The 15,572-nt window shown below is 35.9% G+C and overlaps 2 protein-coding genes across 4 annotated transcripts; one reads left to right on the top strand and one right to left on the bottom strand.

Moving 5' to 3' along the window:
• Nucleotides 1–1,276: 1,276 nt before the first annotated feature.
• LOC143031733 (uncharacterized) lies at nt 1,277–5,380 on the bottom strand. The gene is made up of 2 exons (XM_076195956.1): nt 5,243–5,380; nt 1,277–2,584 (listed from the first exon to the last, which is right to left on the bottom strand). The coding sequence occupies exon 2, from the start codon at nt 2,418–2,420 to the stop codon at nt 1,443–1,445; it is 978 nt and encodes a 325-aa protein (XP_076052071.1). The 5' UTR covers nt 2,421–2,584; nt 5,243–5,380; the 3' UTR covers nt 1,277–1,442.
• On the top strand, nt 5,335–14,574 carry LOC143031732 (uncharacterized). Of its 3 annotated transcripts, none has more exons than XM_076195954.1 (3): nt 5,335–5,477; nt 9,649–9,688; nt 12,358–14,574. In XM_076195954.1, exon 3 carries the CDS (start codon nt 12,811–12,813, stop codon nt 13,861–13,863), a length of 1,053 nt encoding a protein of 350 aa, XP_076052069.1. In that variant the 5' UTR covers nt 5,335–5,477; nt 9,649–9,688; nt 12,358–12,810; the 3' UTR covers nt 13,864–14,574. The 3 variants fall into 3 exon arrangements, with proteins under 3 accessions (XP_076052069.1, XP_076052070.1, XP_076052068.1); XM_076195955.1 differs by lacking the exon at nt 5,335–5,477 and adding an exon at nt 5,600–5,977; XM_076195953.1 differs by lacking the exon at nt 5,335–5,477 and adding an exon at nt 5,600–6,149.
• The last annotated feature ends 998 nt before the right edge of the window (nt 14,575–15,572 follow it).

Here is a 15,572-nt window from a genome sequence, read left to right as displayed (position 1 = left end):
CCATTCAACTGCGATGACAAGATGTCTTGTCAATTGGTCAAATAAAACAAAAAATCATAATAAAACAACAAAATGTTTGATGATCAAACAGCACCAGAAAAATATGACGTCATCAGTCCTCCTCCTCGAGGAGGAGGACTGATGACGTCATATTTTTCTGGTGCTGTTTGATCATCAAACATTTTGTTGTTTTATTATGATTTTTTGTTTTATTTGACCAAATGACAAGACATCTTGTCATCGGAGTTGAATGGGTTAATGACAAGAACTTCTAGGATTTGAGGACATTTTAACTCTGAGGCTTATCCAATAATCTGGGCATGGTCTTTAACTATCTTCAAGGAAAAAATTATTGGTTCTTGGAGCACTGTTCTGAAGGTGAAGGGGAATTCTTTTGCTGAATGTGGTAGACGAATATCCTGTGTACGAAGAATGGCTGTCTTTTGTCACCACATTAATATAAATAAAATGAATAAAAGGCAATGAAAACCATGGTGAATTGTGCTATTAAACCAATGCTGATACATAAAATGTTATATTATTCATTACTTTGTAGCGGTCAGTCCTTCAACATTATTTCCATTTTCTCCCTTCTGATTTATATTTCTTTTACATTTTCATATTGGGTTCTGGATTAGCACCAATTTCATAAATGAAAAAAATCTTTACCATAATGAATTTTAATAAACTGCATGTAATGGAAGCTTTGTTCAAATATTATGCCACAATCAAAACAGACTAACATTTAGCTATTCATTGTACCACATGTCCTAGTTATATTTCTTACCAGGATGATCAAAAATATACTTTTCATTTTTGTGATAAAAAATGGAATGGGTACCAACCTGCACTATATCTATTTCATTTATCTGTTTGATGACTTCAAATAAAATTTGTCAAGCATATAAATAGTCATATAAGAATTTAAATTAATACTATTTTTCACCTGTTGTGTTCAAAAGATCAAACCTTTTCAAAATGTTATCACATACACTGGTTCTTTCTAGATAAAGATGAAAATTAAACACATATCTACATTCTTGGAATTCATTCTACCTTTGACAGGAAAAGTATTCACCTGATGAACTTGACCCATTCAACTCCGATGACAAGATGTCTTGTCATTTGGTCAAATAAAACAAAAAATCATAATAAAACAACAAAATGTTTGATGATCAAACAGCACCAGAAAAATATGACGTCATCAGTCCTCCTCGAGGAGGAGGACTGATGACGTCATATTTTTCTGGTGCTGTTTGATCATCAAACATTTTGTTGTTTTATTATGATTTTTTGTTTTATTTGACCAAATGACAAGACATCTTGTCATCGGAGTTGAATGGGTTAACCCAATGATGCAGTGTCAGTATGTCACCTGATGTCAATAGTGTAAACCACCCATCTCAAATTATCTCATAACTTTCATCTTCAAAAAATTTTCATTATAGCTCGTCATTCAATATATGCTGCTCTTCCTTAATTTCAACCTTCAAACACTTGCTCAACAGAGTACCATCATCTGAACAGTCAATTTCAGAAGAGTCCGAGTGAACTTCTTCATCTGCATCAACTTTCAGTAGAGGAGCTTCTGCATGCTCTGACTGAGGATTGCAAATATTCCATTTTTTTCTTTTAATAACGCCTACATTGGAGTGTGCCTTTTTCATATGGGTACAGAGATCATCTATATGAGAAAACTCTGAATTACATATTGTGCAATGGAGAGTTATGTCCTCAGGATGAATTTTCATGTGTTTTTTCAAGCCACCTAACTGTGCAAATGCAGCAACACACAAACAACACTTGTACGGCTTCTCGCCAGTATGGGTCCGGAGGTGCTGGTTTAAATGCCCGGTTTCGTAAAATGCAGAATTACAAATCGGACATTTGTGCGGCTTATCGCCCGTATGCCTCTTTAGGTGTTTTTTCAGCGACCCAGCGAGAGCAAAAGAAGAGTCGCAAACGGAACACTTGAAAGGTCTTTCTCCTGTATGCATGCGTGTGTGCGCCACAAGATCACCTACTTGAGAAAATTCAGCGCTACACAGCGAACACTTGTGAGGTTTTTGGCCCGTATGCCTCTGAAAGTGCTTTTTCAAGTGTGCGGATTGAGTAAAAGAAGCTTCACAAGCCGTGCACTTGTACGGTTTTTCCCCCGTGTGCATCCGGAAGTGCACGACGAGGTCGCCCGACCGAGTAAATGCGGCCGAACACACTGAACATTTGTGAGGTTTTTCGCCTGTGTGCTTGCGAAGGTGTTCCTTTAGACGACCTTTTCGAGTAAAAGCGGAAGAGCAGAGTGAGCATTTGTACGGTTTTTCGCCTGTGTGTGCCCGAAGGTGCGCCACCAGATCACACGGCCGAGAAAACGTATAATAACACAACGTACATTTATGGGTTTTTTCACTCGTGCTGGCCATCTTGTCTTGCCTCTTTACTCAGGTGCCATGGATTGCTACAATTCTAGGAAGGATTCTTCAATGCTTTCATGGTGGACTTTTTTGTCACATTTCTCCAACAATTCTCTTGCTGTTGTGCAACATATTGTCTGCTTACATCTATGTCATCTTCATGACTGCATCTTCTGAAATTGTCAATGAGTACTTTATTATAATTGTAAATTACCAACACACTACACATATCTGCTATAAAATACTGAGAGTACCAATTTGCTCTCCATTTCAAGATTGTAGTAGCAATTTATTCAATCTGCCTGAAGCAAGTACAAATACTAGCAGACTTATCATATTCTACTACATATGTATATAACTGGTAACAACTGAACAAGAATGTCATACAATTTTACAATACAAAAAAAAAAGAGAATTTTTAGTCTCTTTCAAGAACTTTCAAGACCACATGGAGAAAGAGATAGTTAGATCATAATAAGGAATCTATATAAAGGTCTGAAAACTTTATACAGTTTCATGTTCATATGCCTGTCAAGTATTTGTTCTAGTCATCATGCAATTAGTGAATTTTGAGAATTATATTCTAAAATAATTTAGGCTGGTAAACCATTCTAACAGAGAATCTTTTGATCCACATTATTGTCAGATGTAGAATAAATAAAGAATTAGAAGATGTTACAATGTGTGTGTATTAACTTGAAAACTCAAAACTGTACAACAGCAAGTCTGCATGTTTAATTAATTACACAATCTAAGATGTCTACATTTAATTTCCTTTTTTTTTCCAAACTTATCCCCAGATAACACGAGTCTACCGTTTCTAATTAAAGTTGATGTGCCACATGCAAGAGAGCATTAGATCAACCATACATACTTGCATCTAGATAAGTACTTTGAAGGTGTCAAACAAGACTAATGTGGAAGAGGATAAATGTTGTAGGACTTGAAATTAACATAGTGGAATGGATGAAAAATGTTCTGAACAACAGGCTCATGCAAATAGTAGTGAAAAATGAAATGTTACATTGGAGAGATGTAACAACTGAGTACCAAGGGATTTGGTGGTAGCATTAGTAACGTTTTTTATATATGATGATATGGTGCATGAAATAGGCAGCTACACTTACTCAGTGAAGACGCTCATGATCACAAATAAAAAGAAAAAAAAAAGTAAAAAGGATTATAGTTTCCTCAAGGAAGACCTAGATGAGCTTGAAAGTAGGAGAGAAGTATTAAATTCAATGCAAGGAAATATATTTCCCTACATGGGCTAAAGCAAGATAATACAATTATGAAGTTAAACAATGGGAAATGTAATAATCACCAAAGCAATAGAGGAAAGGGTTCTAAGAGCTTTGGCTAGGGTTCACCTGTCATAAGAAATATGTTGTAAAAAAAAAAAAAAAAAAAAAAAAATCAGTATTCATAAGAGTGGTATTTCACTGGTATGCCTAGCTTTAGGTCACTATCTGACATTAAGCAGAACCAACATAGAATTCAGTTGTCCCAGATGCATCTACCACATAGACACAAAGCATCTCATTCTACACTGCCAAATCTCATCCTATCTAGACAACAACATGGTTCCACTATGAGTGACACTTCAGTTGAACTGGAAGCCATGACTGATTACCTGGGGCTGAAGAGACTTGAGGCAACAGACTGACTGACAGACAAATCGAATGACATGCATATTATTCAGTTTAATTCCACAAACTTTCATTCTGAGAGGGGGTTTGTACAGTGGTTCCTTAAAGAGGACTCCTTGAAACAGGAAATTTAAAGTACTATGTCCTGCATACAAACTTGTTTGCTGAGAGGACTCACTTCCTACACACCAAACCTCCACCACTTGAGCTACAGACATTAGAGCAAAGAAGAGGGAGAGACTTGATAAATATTTATAGAATCATGAGAGGCATAGAAACTATTGAAAGAGAGGATCTAATAAAATGAGATAGTAGAGATACAAGAGGACATGGCAAGAAAATCAAGAAAGACAGTTACAGAAGAGACCTAAAAAAGAACAACTTTCCCCACAGGGTAATAGATGTTTGGATTAAGTTAGATGAGAAAGTGGTGTGTGCAAAAACAATACACAAATTTAAAAACAGTCTAGATCAAATATGAGGACGGGACACCACGAGCACAACCCCCCTTCCCGTAAAATACAACTAGGTAAATACAAGTGTTGATGTTCTAACCTGTTTGGCCAGCAAGGGGAGGGGGTAGATTATCCCCCCCCCCCATCTCCTACTACAAACACACAGGGAGGTTAGGCAAGTTAGGTTATCAAGTCACCCAAATATTAATAGAGCAAATTCCACCCTATATGTGAAATGCTTGGTTAAGCGAAGTACTGCTGTGAAATCTTATCTATTTAACTTAAGCCAATTTAATAATACTTCCCTCCACCTATTTCCTAAACCCAACCCAAACTTAATTGAGAAGCTATAGTTAGGTGTGGCACTGCTCTAATAATTTGGTGTATCTAACTTTACGTAACATACATCAATCTTATTACTTGCTTCTTCCTCTTAGTTTGGCTTGTCCTATTACAATTTTATTTATAATCAGTAAGTGCTCTGAGAGCAAATTTCACTGGTGTGTGATTTCCTGCATCTGAATTAATTCCTTTATAGAAAAAATAGTTATATATTCCTTGTGTAATACCTTGCTTGAAAACATTATTCAATTAAAACTAAATTATGAAAAGAAAACACAAAACTTCTAAAATATTGCCAGGGCCCAAAAATAACCTTGACAATGCCATCATCATATTAGGATATTGGCCAACGATAAGGGAAAGCAATGAGAACTCAATTACTTACGTTTCAATATTTACAAAATAGGCCATTTAATATCCTAAATACGTTACTGGTATATATACCGCCACCCTATTCTTGTATCAGGCGTAATTTGGCAGCAAGCCATGTTGGTTGCAAAGTTTCTTCTGCTACTAATGGCCTCCCCCATTCGTTATTTGTCTAAATTTGCAATCTGTGTACAAGTTCATACTTAATTTGATATGCATATGTATTAAGCCTAAATAAGAATACAATACAGGTAAGTTTAACATATTCATATACCGTACAGTAATTCATAATCATGCAAATAATGCGTGGGACACCCTAGTTCTCATCTGAAGGAAACGACATGAATAAGCAGATGGGAGCGAGGGCCATCAAAACTATCGGTCATATTTCCTTTTATTACACCTTTATCAAATACAATAGTATTTAAGCGGCATCGACTTGAACAGTCAATTCTCTTTATTCAATCCACTGGTACATTTAAGAGAACTATACTGTAGTAAACAGGACAACAAATTGTCTAGTTTACGTCTCTTTGCCAATGTTTACTCTATAAACATTAGTCTGTATGTGCATTCTTTTTAACTTTGTTCTCTGGAGGACGATTATTCCGTGCTCCAAGAAATAGCCAAAACGGATACCAGTGACTTTATTACAGTTTAAGTCTGCGAACCTAGTGTAGTTGACAAGAGTAGGCTCAACAAGACCAACAAAACATCATATCTTGCAAACAACATTCGCCATGCAGAGAACGTAAAGATTACCAGTCGGTTCATATTTGACTGATGTAAAGGGTTTGGATTGCCATTCTGCAAATTGACTGTGACTTGAAACTAGTCAGATTCATATTGACGTATTCATTTCAGTACCAAATAATTTTACAAGAAATTCAAGCCAAATGTAAAAAATATAGATTGAGTCACAGGTAAGAATATAATATAACCTACTTGGGATAACTAATAATAAAATCCCAACCAGTCCTATTTCCATTGAGGCCCTTTAAGAAATAATATAGAAAATATTTACAAAAATGCAAGGAATAATACTGTAACACTTGTAGTAGTTTTGCATAAATATTAACTAATTGAAAGGCATCAAAAGTTGACTGGATAATAATACTAGGTATAAATAAAATTGCTATGACTTGTGTATGAAATATGGAGACTGCAGGCAATATCAACATATATGACAACACTGTGTTCTTGTAGGGTGCTTCAGACATGGAACACTGCCCCTCCATGTAGCCAGAGTCTATAATATAGATTTAACTATAACTTACAGCATTTTGTAATGGTGAACTAACAATTATTGATTTGATATGATAAAATTTTAGTTGTACTTACCTATATGATATAGAAATAGAAAATTATTTATTAATTTTGTAAATTATAATAGATCAACATATGCAATTTTCCTGGTGAACATCAATGACAAAAAAGTTGCTAAAACCTATTTTCTAATGAAGAAAGTCATAGTGGTTGAATGATACGCCATGTTTGTTTTGATAGCCAAGGTCAAAAAATTAAAAGGATGATAGATTATTCTAACTTAACCTAACAACCTAATCTAACCTACTTAACCAAAGCCATGTCACCTAACCAATGTTTAGTAATTAAGTACCCCAAATTCTAAAGATCATCCGGGTCGTCATCACGGATGCTGACGGCCTGATTATTATTGTACTTTGGGCAATTAACATGTCGGCAGAACCCCGTGTCCTCTCACAAAGTCCAAGGAAGCCCTATTGTCTTTGTAACAGCACTTATTAATGTCACCTGGAGTTAGAGAACACCCAGTTCGCAACATGAAAGCTGTTGTCTGATAGTGACTGGACTGGCATGGCATCCGTACCATATCCTAGCAGCTTCATTCGTTAGTAAATTTGCTTGTAGCAAGGGTTTTTGTTTTTTACCTACGCCAAAAAAATCACATATTATGTTCATGTATTATGATTTACAAAATTAATATTTAATTTCCTAATGCTATATTGCATAGGTGTGCACAACCAAAATAATACTGATGATATTTAATGCTTCTTGGCCAGTGTTGTTCCTAAAATTCTGATAATCTATGGTAAAATTATGTTTTGAAAGATATGCTCAAACCAGTCACTCTTCATAATTGGTATTGCCAGCATGACAAGAAAAACTGTCTGTGAATTTTAGGTCTATCCTTCCCTTGCCAAATAAACCAGGCGAGAGATACAACAGTTATGGCTCCCTGAAATATTGACTGCATCAATGTGATCATATATTTATGCACGGTCCCCTTCATTTCATACCACCACTTGCCTTCACAGCGAGATAGTACAGCGTTGCCCAATTAAACAATCCAAAGATCTATAGGAACTACTGAGATCTGAAAATGTACATATTTAGCAAAACAGATGTCTTAGATCTGATATAGTTCATGGGTTCTCAGTCTTCCCTCCATCAGATGCCTACAGCTGTCAAAATTTGGTGCAGTGTGAGGGCAGATGAGAGAGTAGGTGGTTGTCTTAAGGAGTTGTAAGTCTGGCATTACACCAGGGTGTGTGGAACTGCATGCGGGCACCATAGGCTATAGGTAGGAAAAAGGGCCATGTGTGAGGTGAGAATATTCTGTTCTTAGACACGATTGTGCAGTTTCAAAACATTGGTTACATTAACACAAGGATGGCCATGTGTGGCTTGATTGTTTTCTGTAGGTTTGTTGGGTACAGTTCCCAGCTCTTGTACTTAAGCATACTTAAGAATATTATGCAGACCAGTCGAGGAGACGACTTCGCTGCGCTCACAGGGTAAACTTAAACTATAGCTTGTGGCTCTGGCGGAGTGGCTGATGGGTCAAATCTAAATTTGAAGTCTCTCCAGTGGCAATCCAAGCGGTTTTTAAAAGAGCTAACAGTTCCTGCCTCGACAACCTCAGACGGTAGACCGTACCATATCCTGGCTACTCGATGGTAAAAGCTATTATGATGAGCACCATACATCCCATCATTAGGACGATGTTGGAATAGTTGTTTACTATTTAGTCGACTTGGTCTGTCAGTACGGATTAGAGGACTGAATAGTCATTTCCCGCTGACATTATAATAGAGGTGCCTACAAGGTAGATGTCACTTTTCTAGACATACTTTTAGCCTGTTCGTTGTTGGGGATGCCACCATGAAATCCCAACAGAAGGGTGCAGATTTTAAGTGGGTGGATATGTGGATGGCCAACAAGTTTATATAGAGGACCAGTGGATGGTGGAAATTATTTCTGGGACAATTCAGGAGTTGGAAGTGATTATATTTGGCAAGGAGATGTAGGATAGTGAGGATGACAAACAGTTCAAAGGTGAATACTGAGGCAATGGCAGGGATAAGTATCTTGTATACACTGAGGATTCTCCTGCTTAGCTCACTTTGTCATCAGAATAGGGTCCATCAGTGTATATGCTAATAGCTGTTGAATGAGTAAATAAGCAAGAGATTCCTGTTGGGTGACTTCTATTTTTATTTATTTTATGATCAATTATTATTATAATGGCTAAGGTGAGGTAAGGTGGTAGGGGGAGAAGAAACCTCTCCCACAAAAATCAATCTCATGAAAGCAGGTGTTCCACAGGTTTTTCTTCCAAAATGAAGAATACAAAATAGACGTGTTTACCAATATTTGCCGATTGTTGCCTCAGGGCTTGAACTAAGGTCTCGCTTGATGCCAGTCACCTTGGTTTGAGCCCCGATGTGACTGTTGGAAAATATTGGTAATGGAATGCACTTCAGGTGTAGGTGTGTTTGTTGGCAAATGCAGTGCAGTTTGTTATTTCTGTTGCATCTGAACATCTGATACAGTGCTACTGTCATGCACATTTTATATGAATCTGTACAAAGGAATATTCATAAAATGTGCAGCATTAATATTGAAATTATAATTGGATGCACAGATAACAAATCCATTAGACACGTACACATTATGAAGACTCTTAAAATATTAAGTTAGGGGTATCCACACTTCACTCTCGCTCATGACAGAGGTTAGAGTTACCTACCTTCATCTGGCACTTCGGTAATGTGTTTAATGGATTCATTATCCATTATTGGTGCTTTGTATTCTATATTCATAATTTGTGCAATTCACAAAATGTGCATGACATTATGACGGGATCAGAAGCCTGGCCAAAAAAGTGATATGAGAAGACTTATCAGTTATCATGAGAGGTGAAATTGAATACATTTTCTTGGAGTTTGCATGGGTAGTTTGTGAGGGCAATTGGGATTTTTTTTTTTTCGGATTAATTGGAAGATTCTTTTCCATTCATATTTAGTTGTTATCATCAGGTTAATTTACTTATTGACTCTTCCTTGTGGGTAATATATCACTGCCACTGCATGTACTTTTGTGTTTTTTATATTAATCTATAGTTGGCCCCTATGTAAGTTCCATTTTCTTTGGTTGCAGGAACATTGGTGTTGTGTCAGAGTGGAGTATTTGTAATTTGGTAAGTCTTTTTTCTATTTTTACTTATGCATTTAGTTATTCATTAATTAGTTTATTGTATTTTGAAAATTTGAACATAGGTTAGTAATCTGTCTTCCTAGTGTTCATGCCTTTTTATTTAGTTTATTATGTATTATTTGTTCAAAGGATACAATCTTTGAGTAAAAATTATGATTTAGACCTTGTTGTTCCTTAACTTGTTAATACAAAATATTTCCACTGATATTTGCATTTAGTGTTATCATCTTGTTTGAGGGATCAGAAAATTACTTTACAGTGATAGAGTTAGGGACCTTGATCTACACTCTAGGAACACCCAATGGAAGTGTTCAAGTGGATCAAGGGCTTTGATAAGGGTAATGCAAACAAGGTCTTCATAGTAAGACAATAGGGCAGGATTTGTAGTAATGGATTTAGATTGGACAATTTTAGATTTAAGTAGGAAATAGGCAAGAACTGGTTTACCAATATAGAGTGGTTAATAAATATAATAGACCTAGTAGCCATGTAGTGAATGCTGAAACTATTGGTTGTTTTAAGAGGTTAGATAAATGTATAGCTGAGGATAGATGGTAATGGACATGGAACTGCCTAGTGTAGGCCTTATGGTCTCTTGCAGTCTCCTTATGTGAAGGGGGCATTGAACAAGGGAGGATGCATGAGATAGGGATGAATGGAGAGGAACTGTGTATAGATGATACTGTTATGCAAGGAAGGGTCAGGGGATAGGGGGTGCTTGGGGATTTCCCCTCATCTTTTTTTTTTTCTACATGAGGGGACGAGTAGGGGTCACCAATTAACCCCTTCATTACTGACCCGTCAACCTTACATAAACAAATGTTTCAAACCATTCCACAAATGGCTGGAGCCTTATGTTTGTAAACACAGACACTTGCCACCACATGGGTAGAAATAAACCAGAAACCAAGGCCTTGAAAGCCCTCAATACACACAGCTTATAACTGTGACATGTGCGTGTCACGGGGAGCACGCTTGGTTCCTGGCGGGTGCACTCAGCCATGACACGCAGGTGTCACAAAACACACATCCAGTACTCAAGGGGTTAAGTGTAGTGGCCTTGCTGTGGATGTCCTCTCTTGCTATACTGCCCCTGACCCAGGGCAGTGGGTGGTATACAGAGATTACCATCATCCCTGAGGAGTCAAGATGAGAGGGGGGAAAGTTTGGTCGATGGAAGTGAAATAGGTGGGACTCAGTAAGTGCTTTTGACTTGTCTGCTTTCCTTATAAGGGGAAAAACTTTTAGTATATAAAATGAAATATTATTGTTATTAATATTGTCATTGTTATTATATCTTGTATTATTATGTATTGATTGTTCAAGTAATATAAGAATTTTATTGAGCATAGTCATATTCACTTTTTTATATCTTAGGTACACCTAAAAATGATTATACAATTTCATCCAATTTATCCATATTCAGTGTTCTCAACAAAAGTTTCAAAATAGGTTTGAAAATGAATAGGAATAAAGCAAAAACCTTTTTTTCTATAAGTTAGAAAAAGAAAAAGTTCACAGAATCTTGAAGGTGAAATATATAACTAGGCCAAAGTAACTGACTAAAGATTATGAAGGTGAAATTAAAATCAGTTGGGAAGTGTTTTATGAATATAGGAACCTTATGAAATGCTTCATACCTGTATTAGAAACAAATTTCACATTATATAATATGAGCTATAGATCTGATGCTTGGAAATGACAAAAGTAAAGGAGATTAATTGAAGGAATGTCTAAAGAGCAATGGTGAGTGCTGGGATTAATGCTGAAAGACAAAGCCAATCTGGTCAAATCCACACTGGAGTGAAATGTTTTAAAGGTCATGAAGAAGCAAAAGTGGATTTGGGCAGGACAGGTAGTTAGGATGGCATATAGTGCATGTTACTGGCTCAATATCATATGGTAAACACGAAAAGGTGGAGGGATAAAATAGATGTGATTTATTAAAAACTATTAGTCATGTGGTATATAAAAGATTGAGAAGGTCCTTTCTTCTGAAGTTGGTAAGAGGCTGCTAGCTTAGACTTTGCTTTTAACCCATTAAACTCCGATGACAAGATGTCTTGTCATTTGGTCAAATAAAACAAAAAATCATAAAACACCAAAATGTTTGATCAAACACCAGAAAAATATGACGTCAGTTCTCGCTTCGCTCGCGAGCGAAGCGAGGACTGACGTCATATTTTTCTGGTGTTTGATCAAACATTTTGGTGTTTTATGATTTTTTGTTTTATTTGACCAAATGACAAGACATCTTGTCATCGGAGTTTAATGGGTTAAGATGTTTCCAATCTTCTTTGTTTTTGTCTTCTTTGTCATGCCCCTTAGTAATAATCAACCATTTTTTTAATTTAGAATTTTATTTTTTCTTGTGGTAAGCTTTTTTCTTTTGTGCCATAATGCAAATAAAGATTTTATTTTATTCTGATTTATTTTATTCAAGATTTTTAATTAGCATAAATATTTTTGATAGAGTATGTCATATGTCAATGTCCCACACTTATAATCCCTTGAAAACAACACATTATTTCTTCCTTAAGTGACCTATGGGGCCACCTGGTGGCTGTTGCCAGTTTCTTAGAGGCTGTGGGTCTCCCACAAGAAAGATCTGGGGCAATAGAGTGATTAATTGACAAACACCTTTCTTTTCAGAATTCTTGTTTGTGAAGATGAGGAACCTGTCTGTTAACAAGAAACATGTTTAAAAAAAAAGAAAAAGAAAAGTCAAAAGAATAGATCGTACTGGAGAAATCTGTTGTCACTCATAAAAACAAGAACAACTGCATAGAGGTGGTAATATATCAGGTTGTAGGCATGTAGAAGTACCATAACTTTGGTTAAAGTGAAGAGGAAAGGAAGGCAGGTAATTATTATGAAGAAATGGCTAGAAGATATGAAAAACCACACAAGTGCTCACTGTAATTTTGAGTTTATTTCTGGTGTCAGTAAGCACCTTTGAACACACACACACACACAAAAAAAAAAAAAGTACTTTTTTTGGTATTTTGTCAGAAATAAGTTGTGCTTCGGTCAGTGTGGATAATATCACATTTAAGAGGTGGACTCATTACAGTGGGAAAGGAGAGATAGAAAAAGGTTTGCAGAATGGAGGAATATAAACCCAACAAATGTCCACTCTGCAAGTCTTCTTTTGCTCGATCTGATTCATTAGAAATTCACCTTCAGAGACATAAAAGTAAAAAACCTCACATATGTTCAATTTGTAACTCTTCTTTCTATCAGTCTGGAACACTCAAAAAGCATTTCTTGACTCACTCAGGTGAAAAGCCTTTTAAGTGCTCACTCTGTGACTCGTCTTTTACTCAGTCTGGGAGTCTAAAACGGCACATCATGAGCCACACAGAAGATAAGCCTTTCAAGTGTACAGTTTGTCATACTTCTTTCTATACGAAAGGGAACTTGAAAATCCACTGTCGGGTACATACAGGCGAAAAGCCGTACAAATGTTCAATATGTACGTCGTCTTTTTCTCAATTAGGAAATTTCAACGTCCATTTGAAAAAACACACAGGAGAAAAGTCGTACAAATGTTCGTTATGTGATTTTTCTTTTTCTCGGTCCGATTCTTTAAGATTTCATCTTCAGAAGCACACCGGAGAACGACCATACAAATGTACAGTTTGCGGCCTTTCCTTTTTTCAACCCAGGAGACTTAAGGAGCACTTCCGAACGCACACAGGTGAAAAGCCGTACAAATGTTCACTATGTTGTTCTTCTTTTGTTCGATCGGGGAACCTTAAACAGCATTTCAAAAGCCATACAGGCGAAAAACCGTACAATTGTAAAGTTTGTGCCGCTACGTTTGCCCACGTAGCTGGTTTGAAGAAACACATGAAAATTCATCATAAAGATGAATCTGACATTGCTGGAAAATATCAAACAGAATATTCAGATCATAGTTCCCATGCGGAGACCAACTTACCTAAATATGTTGTAAATAGTGATAGTTCAGATACTTGTTCCTCAGAGGCAAACAATTTGAAACTACCTTTACTGAAAAAGGAAAATGTCTCAGAACTTCACAGTGTAGACCCTACACCTAGCACTAGTTGTTCAGTTCAGGTTAACTTAATGGGTAAAGGCATGAAGAATGAAATCAAAGTAGAAGAGCATGATTTAGATAAGGAGATGCCCTAAAGGTATTTATTTTGTTACTTGAAATAATTGCATATTAAAGACTGAGTGTTAAGGTTTTTTTGAATGACATTTTTATTTGGCCATTCTGGTTTTAACATACATTATATTTTGTTTAATTTCAAAGTTTTCATTTTTCTATCTGACGAAAGAATAAAAATATTCTATCTGTAATAAACAATAACATTAATATATGTTTAGATTTTGCAAGATAGTTCATAATGGACTTTTTCTATCGTATGCACAAAAGCATATTCAAGAATAGCATTGGCTGCCAAGTGTATGGGAGAAACCTCAAAGACAGTAAACATGTGTGGCCATAGTAAATCACCAGTTAGAGAGAAATGAATGGTAAAAATTGTGGAGAATAAATAGAAAGATAATTGGAGCAAAAACAAAATGTAAGGCTGTACTAAATCTTCGTGTAAGGAACTGTAATAATAATGATGATAATAACAATAAAAATAGAGAACTGAGAATAAGGTAGCCAAGTGTGAACAGATTTTCCCGTAAAAGCTATGATATATATATATATATATTTAATGTTCCTGACATTTGTTTTGGCAGCTGCAAAGTGAAAGTTAAATATGATTGATCCTTTTACTTTTGTTCATTTCCTCTGGCTGTTATTAGGAGAAAGTACATGCTATTACACATTTAAAATTATGTAAATATAAAAATAAATGTTCCATCATTCTTTATTATTTTCCTCATGCATCCTTGCAAGATGAGTAACTTGAAAGTTTAATATAATAATTTGGCCAAAGAGACCTACATCACAATGAAGGCCCTGTACCAGGTATATTTGACTGTTTCCAGATGAATCATAAAAGCCTGTAATAAATTGTTCTTCACAGACTACCTGGAGCCTTCAGTCAAAAGTCTGAGTAATAGGAACCCTTGATAACCATATTTAAGTGTTGCTAGGTGTCTTCAATGACTGAAACAAATAATCATGGTACCATGTGCTTATCCATGTCTTCCAAAGCAGCCACAAATGTTCTTAGTTTCCCATAATCGCCTAAAATAGGAGGTGCTTTCATCTAGTCAAATGTTTGTATGAAACTACTTATACTTCAGCATTTGCCAAGTTAATTTTTTTTTTTTTTGTGTTTCTACTTTTATCTATTTTTTTTTTTCCAATTTTGCATTATGTATTGCAGAAATATATCTATTCCTTGTAATCCCCACTGCCTATCAGTTTCATGCTACAATTTCCCTTATCAATAAGTTTCCCTTCATACATTTACACTAGATAATCAGATCTTTCTACAACCTTGGTGCAAACATTGAAGAATGCATTTAGATCATATGGCAGGTAAAACATAGAATAGACAAAAAGCACTAGGTCTGCCATCTTTCAAAGACTGAAGAGAAAGAGATGATATGGTTGCAGTATTCAGGTCACTAAAGGGGATAGATTACACTGACAGAAGAGATTATGAGTAGGAAGACCTTAAGAGTTCATGAGAACAAATGAAGAAGTACCACATATCTAAAGATGTGGGAAAAAATACAGAAAACAGTCTGTATAACGAGCTGGGAAGAGAACTTGGGATCACTTAACCCATTAAACTCCGATGACAAGATTCCTTGTCATTTGGTCAAATAAAACAAAAAATCATAAAACACCAAAATGTTTGATCAAACACCAGAAAAATATGACGTCAGTCCTCGCTTCGCTGCGAGCGAAGCGAGGACTGACGTCATAT

Source organism: Oratosquilla oratoria, chromosome 12 (genome assembly GCF_046742065.1).
Source record: "Oratosquilla oratoria isolate Oo_2021 chromosome 12, ASM4674206v1, whole genome shotgun sequence".
In the NCBI taxonomy this organism is placed as follows: Eukaryota; Metazoa; Arthropoda; class Malacostraca; order Stomatopoda; family Squillidae; genus Oratosquilla; species Oratosquilla oratoria.
This window is presented reverse-complemented; position numbering and strand designations above follow the sequence as displayed.

What these genes read in the sequence shown, in the direction of transcription:
- LOC143031733 (XM_076195956.1), bottom strand. Translation starts at nt 2,420, where the DNA reads ATGGCCAGCACGAGTGAAAAAACCCATAAATGTACGTTGTGTTATTAT.
- LOC143031732 (XM_076195954.1), top strand. Translation starts at nt 12,811, where the DNA reads ATGGAGGAATATAAACCCAACAAATGTCCACTCTGCAAGTCTTCTTTT.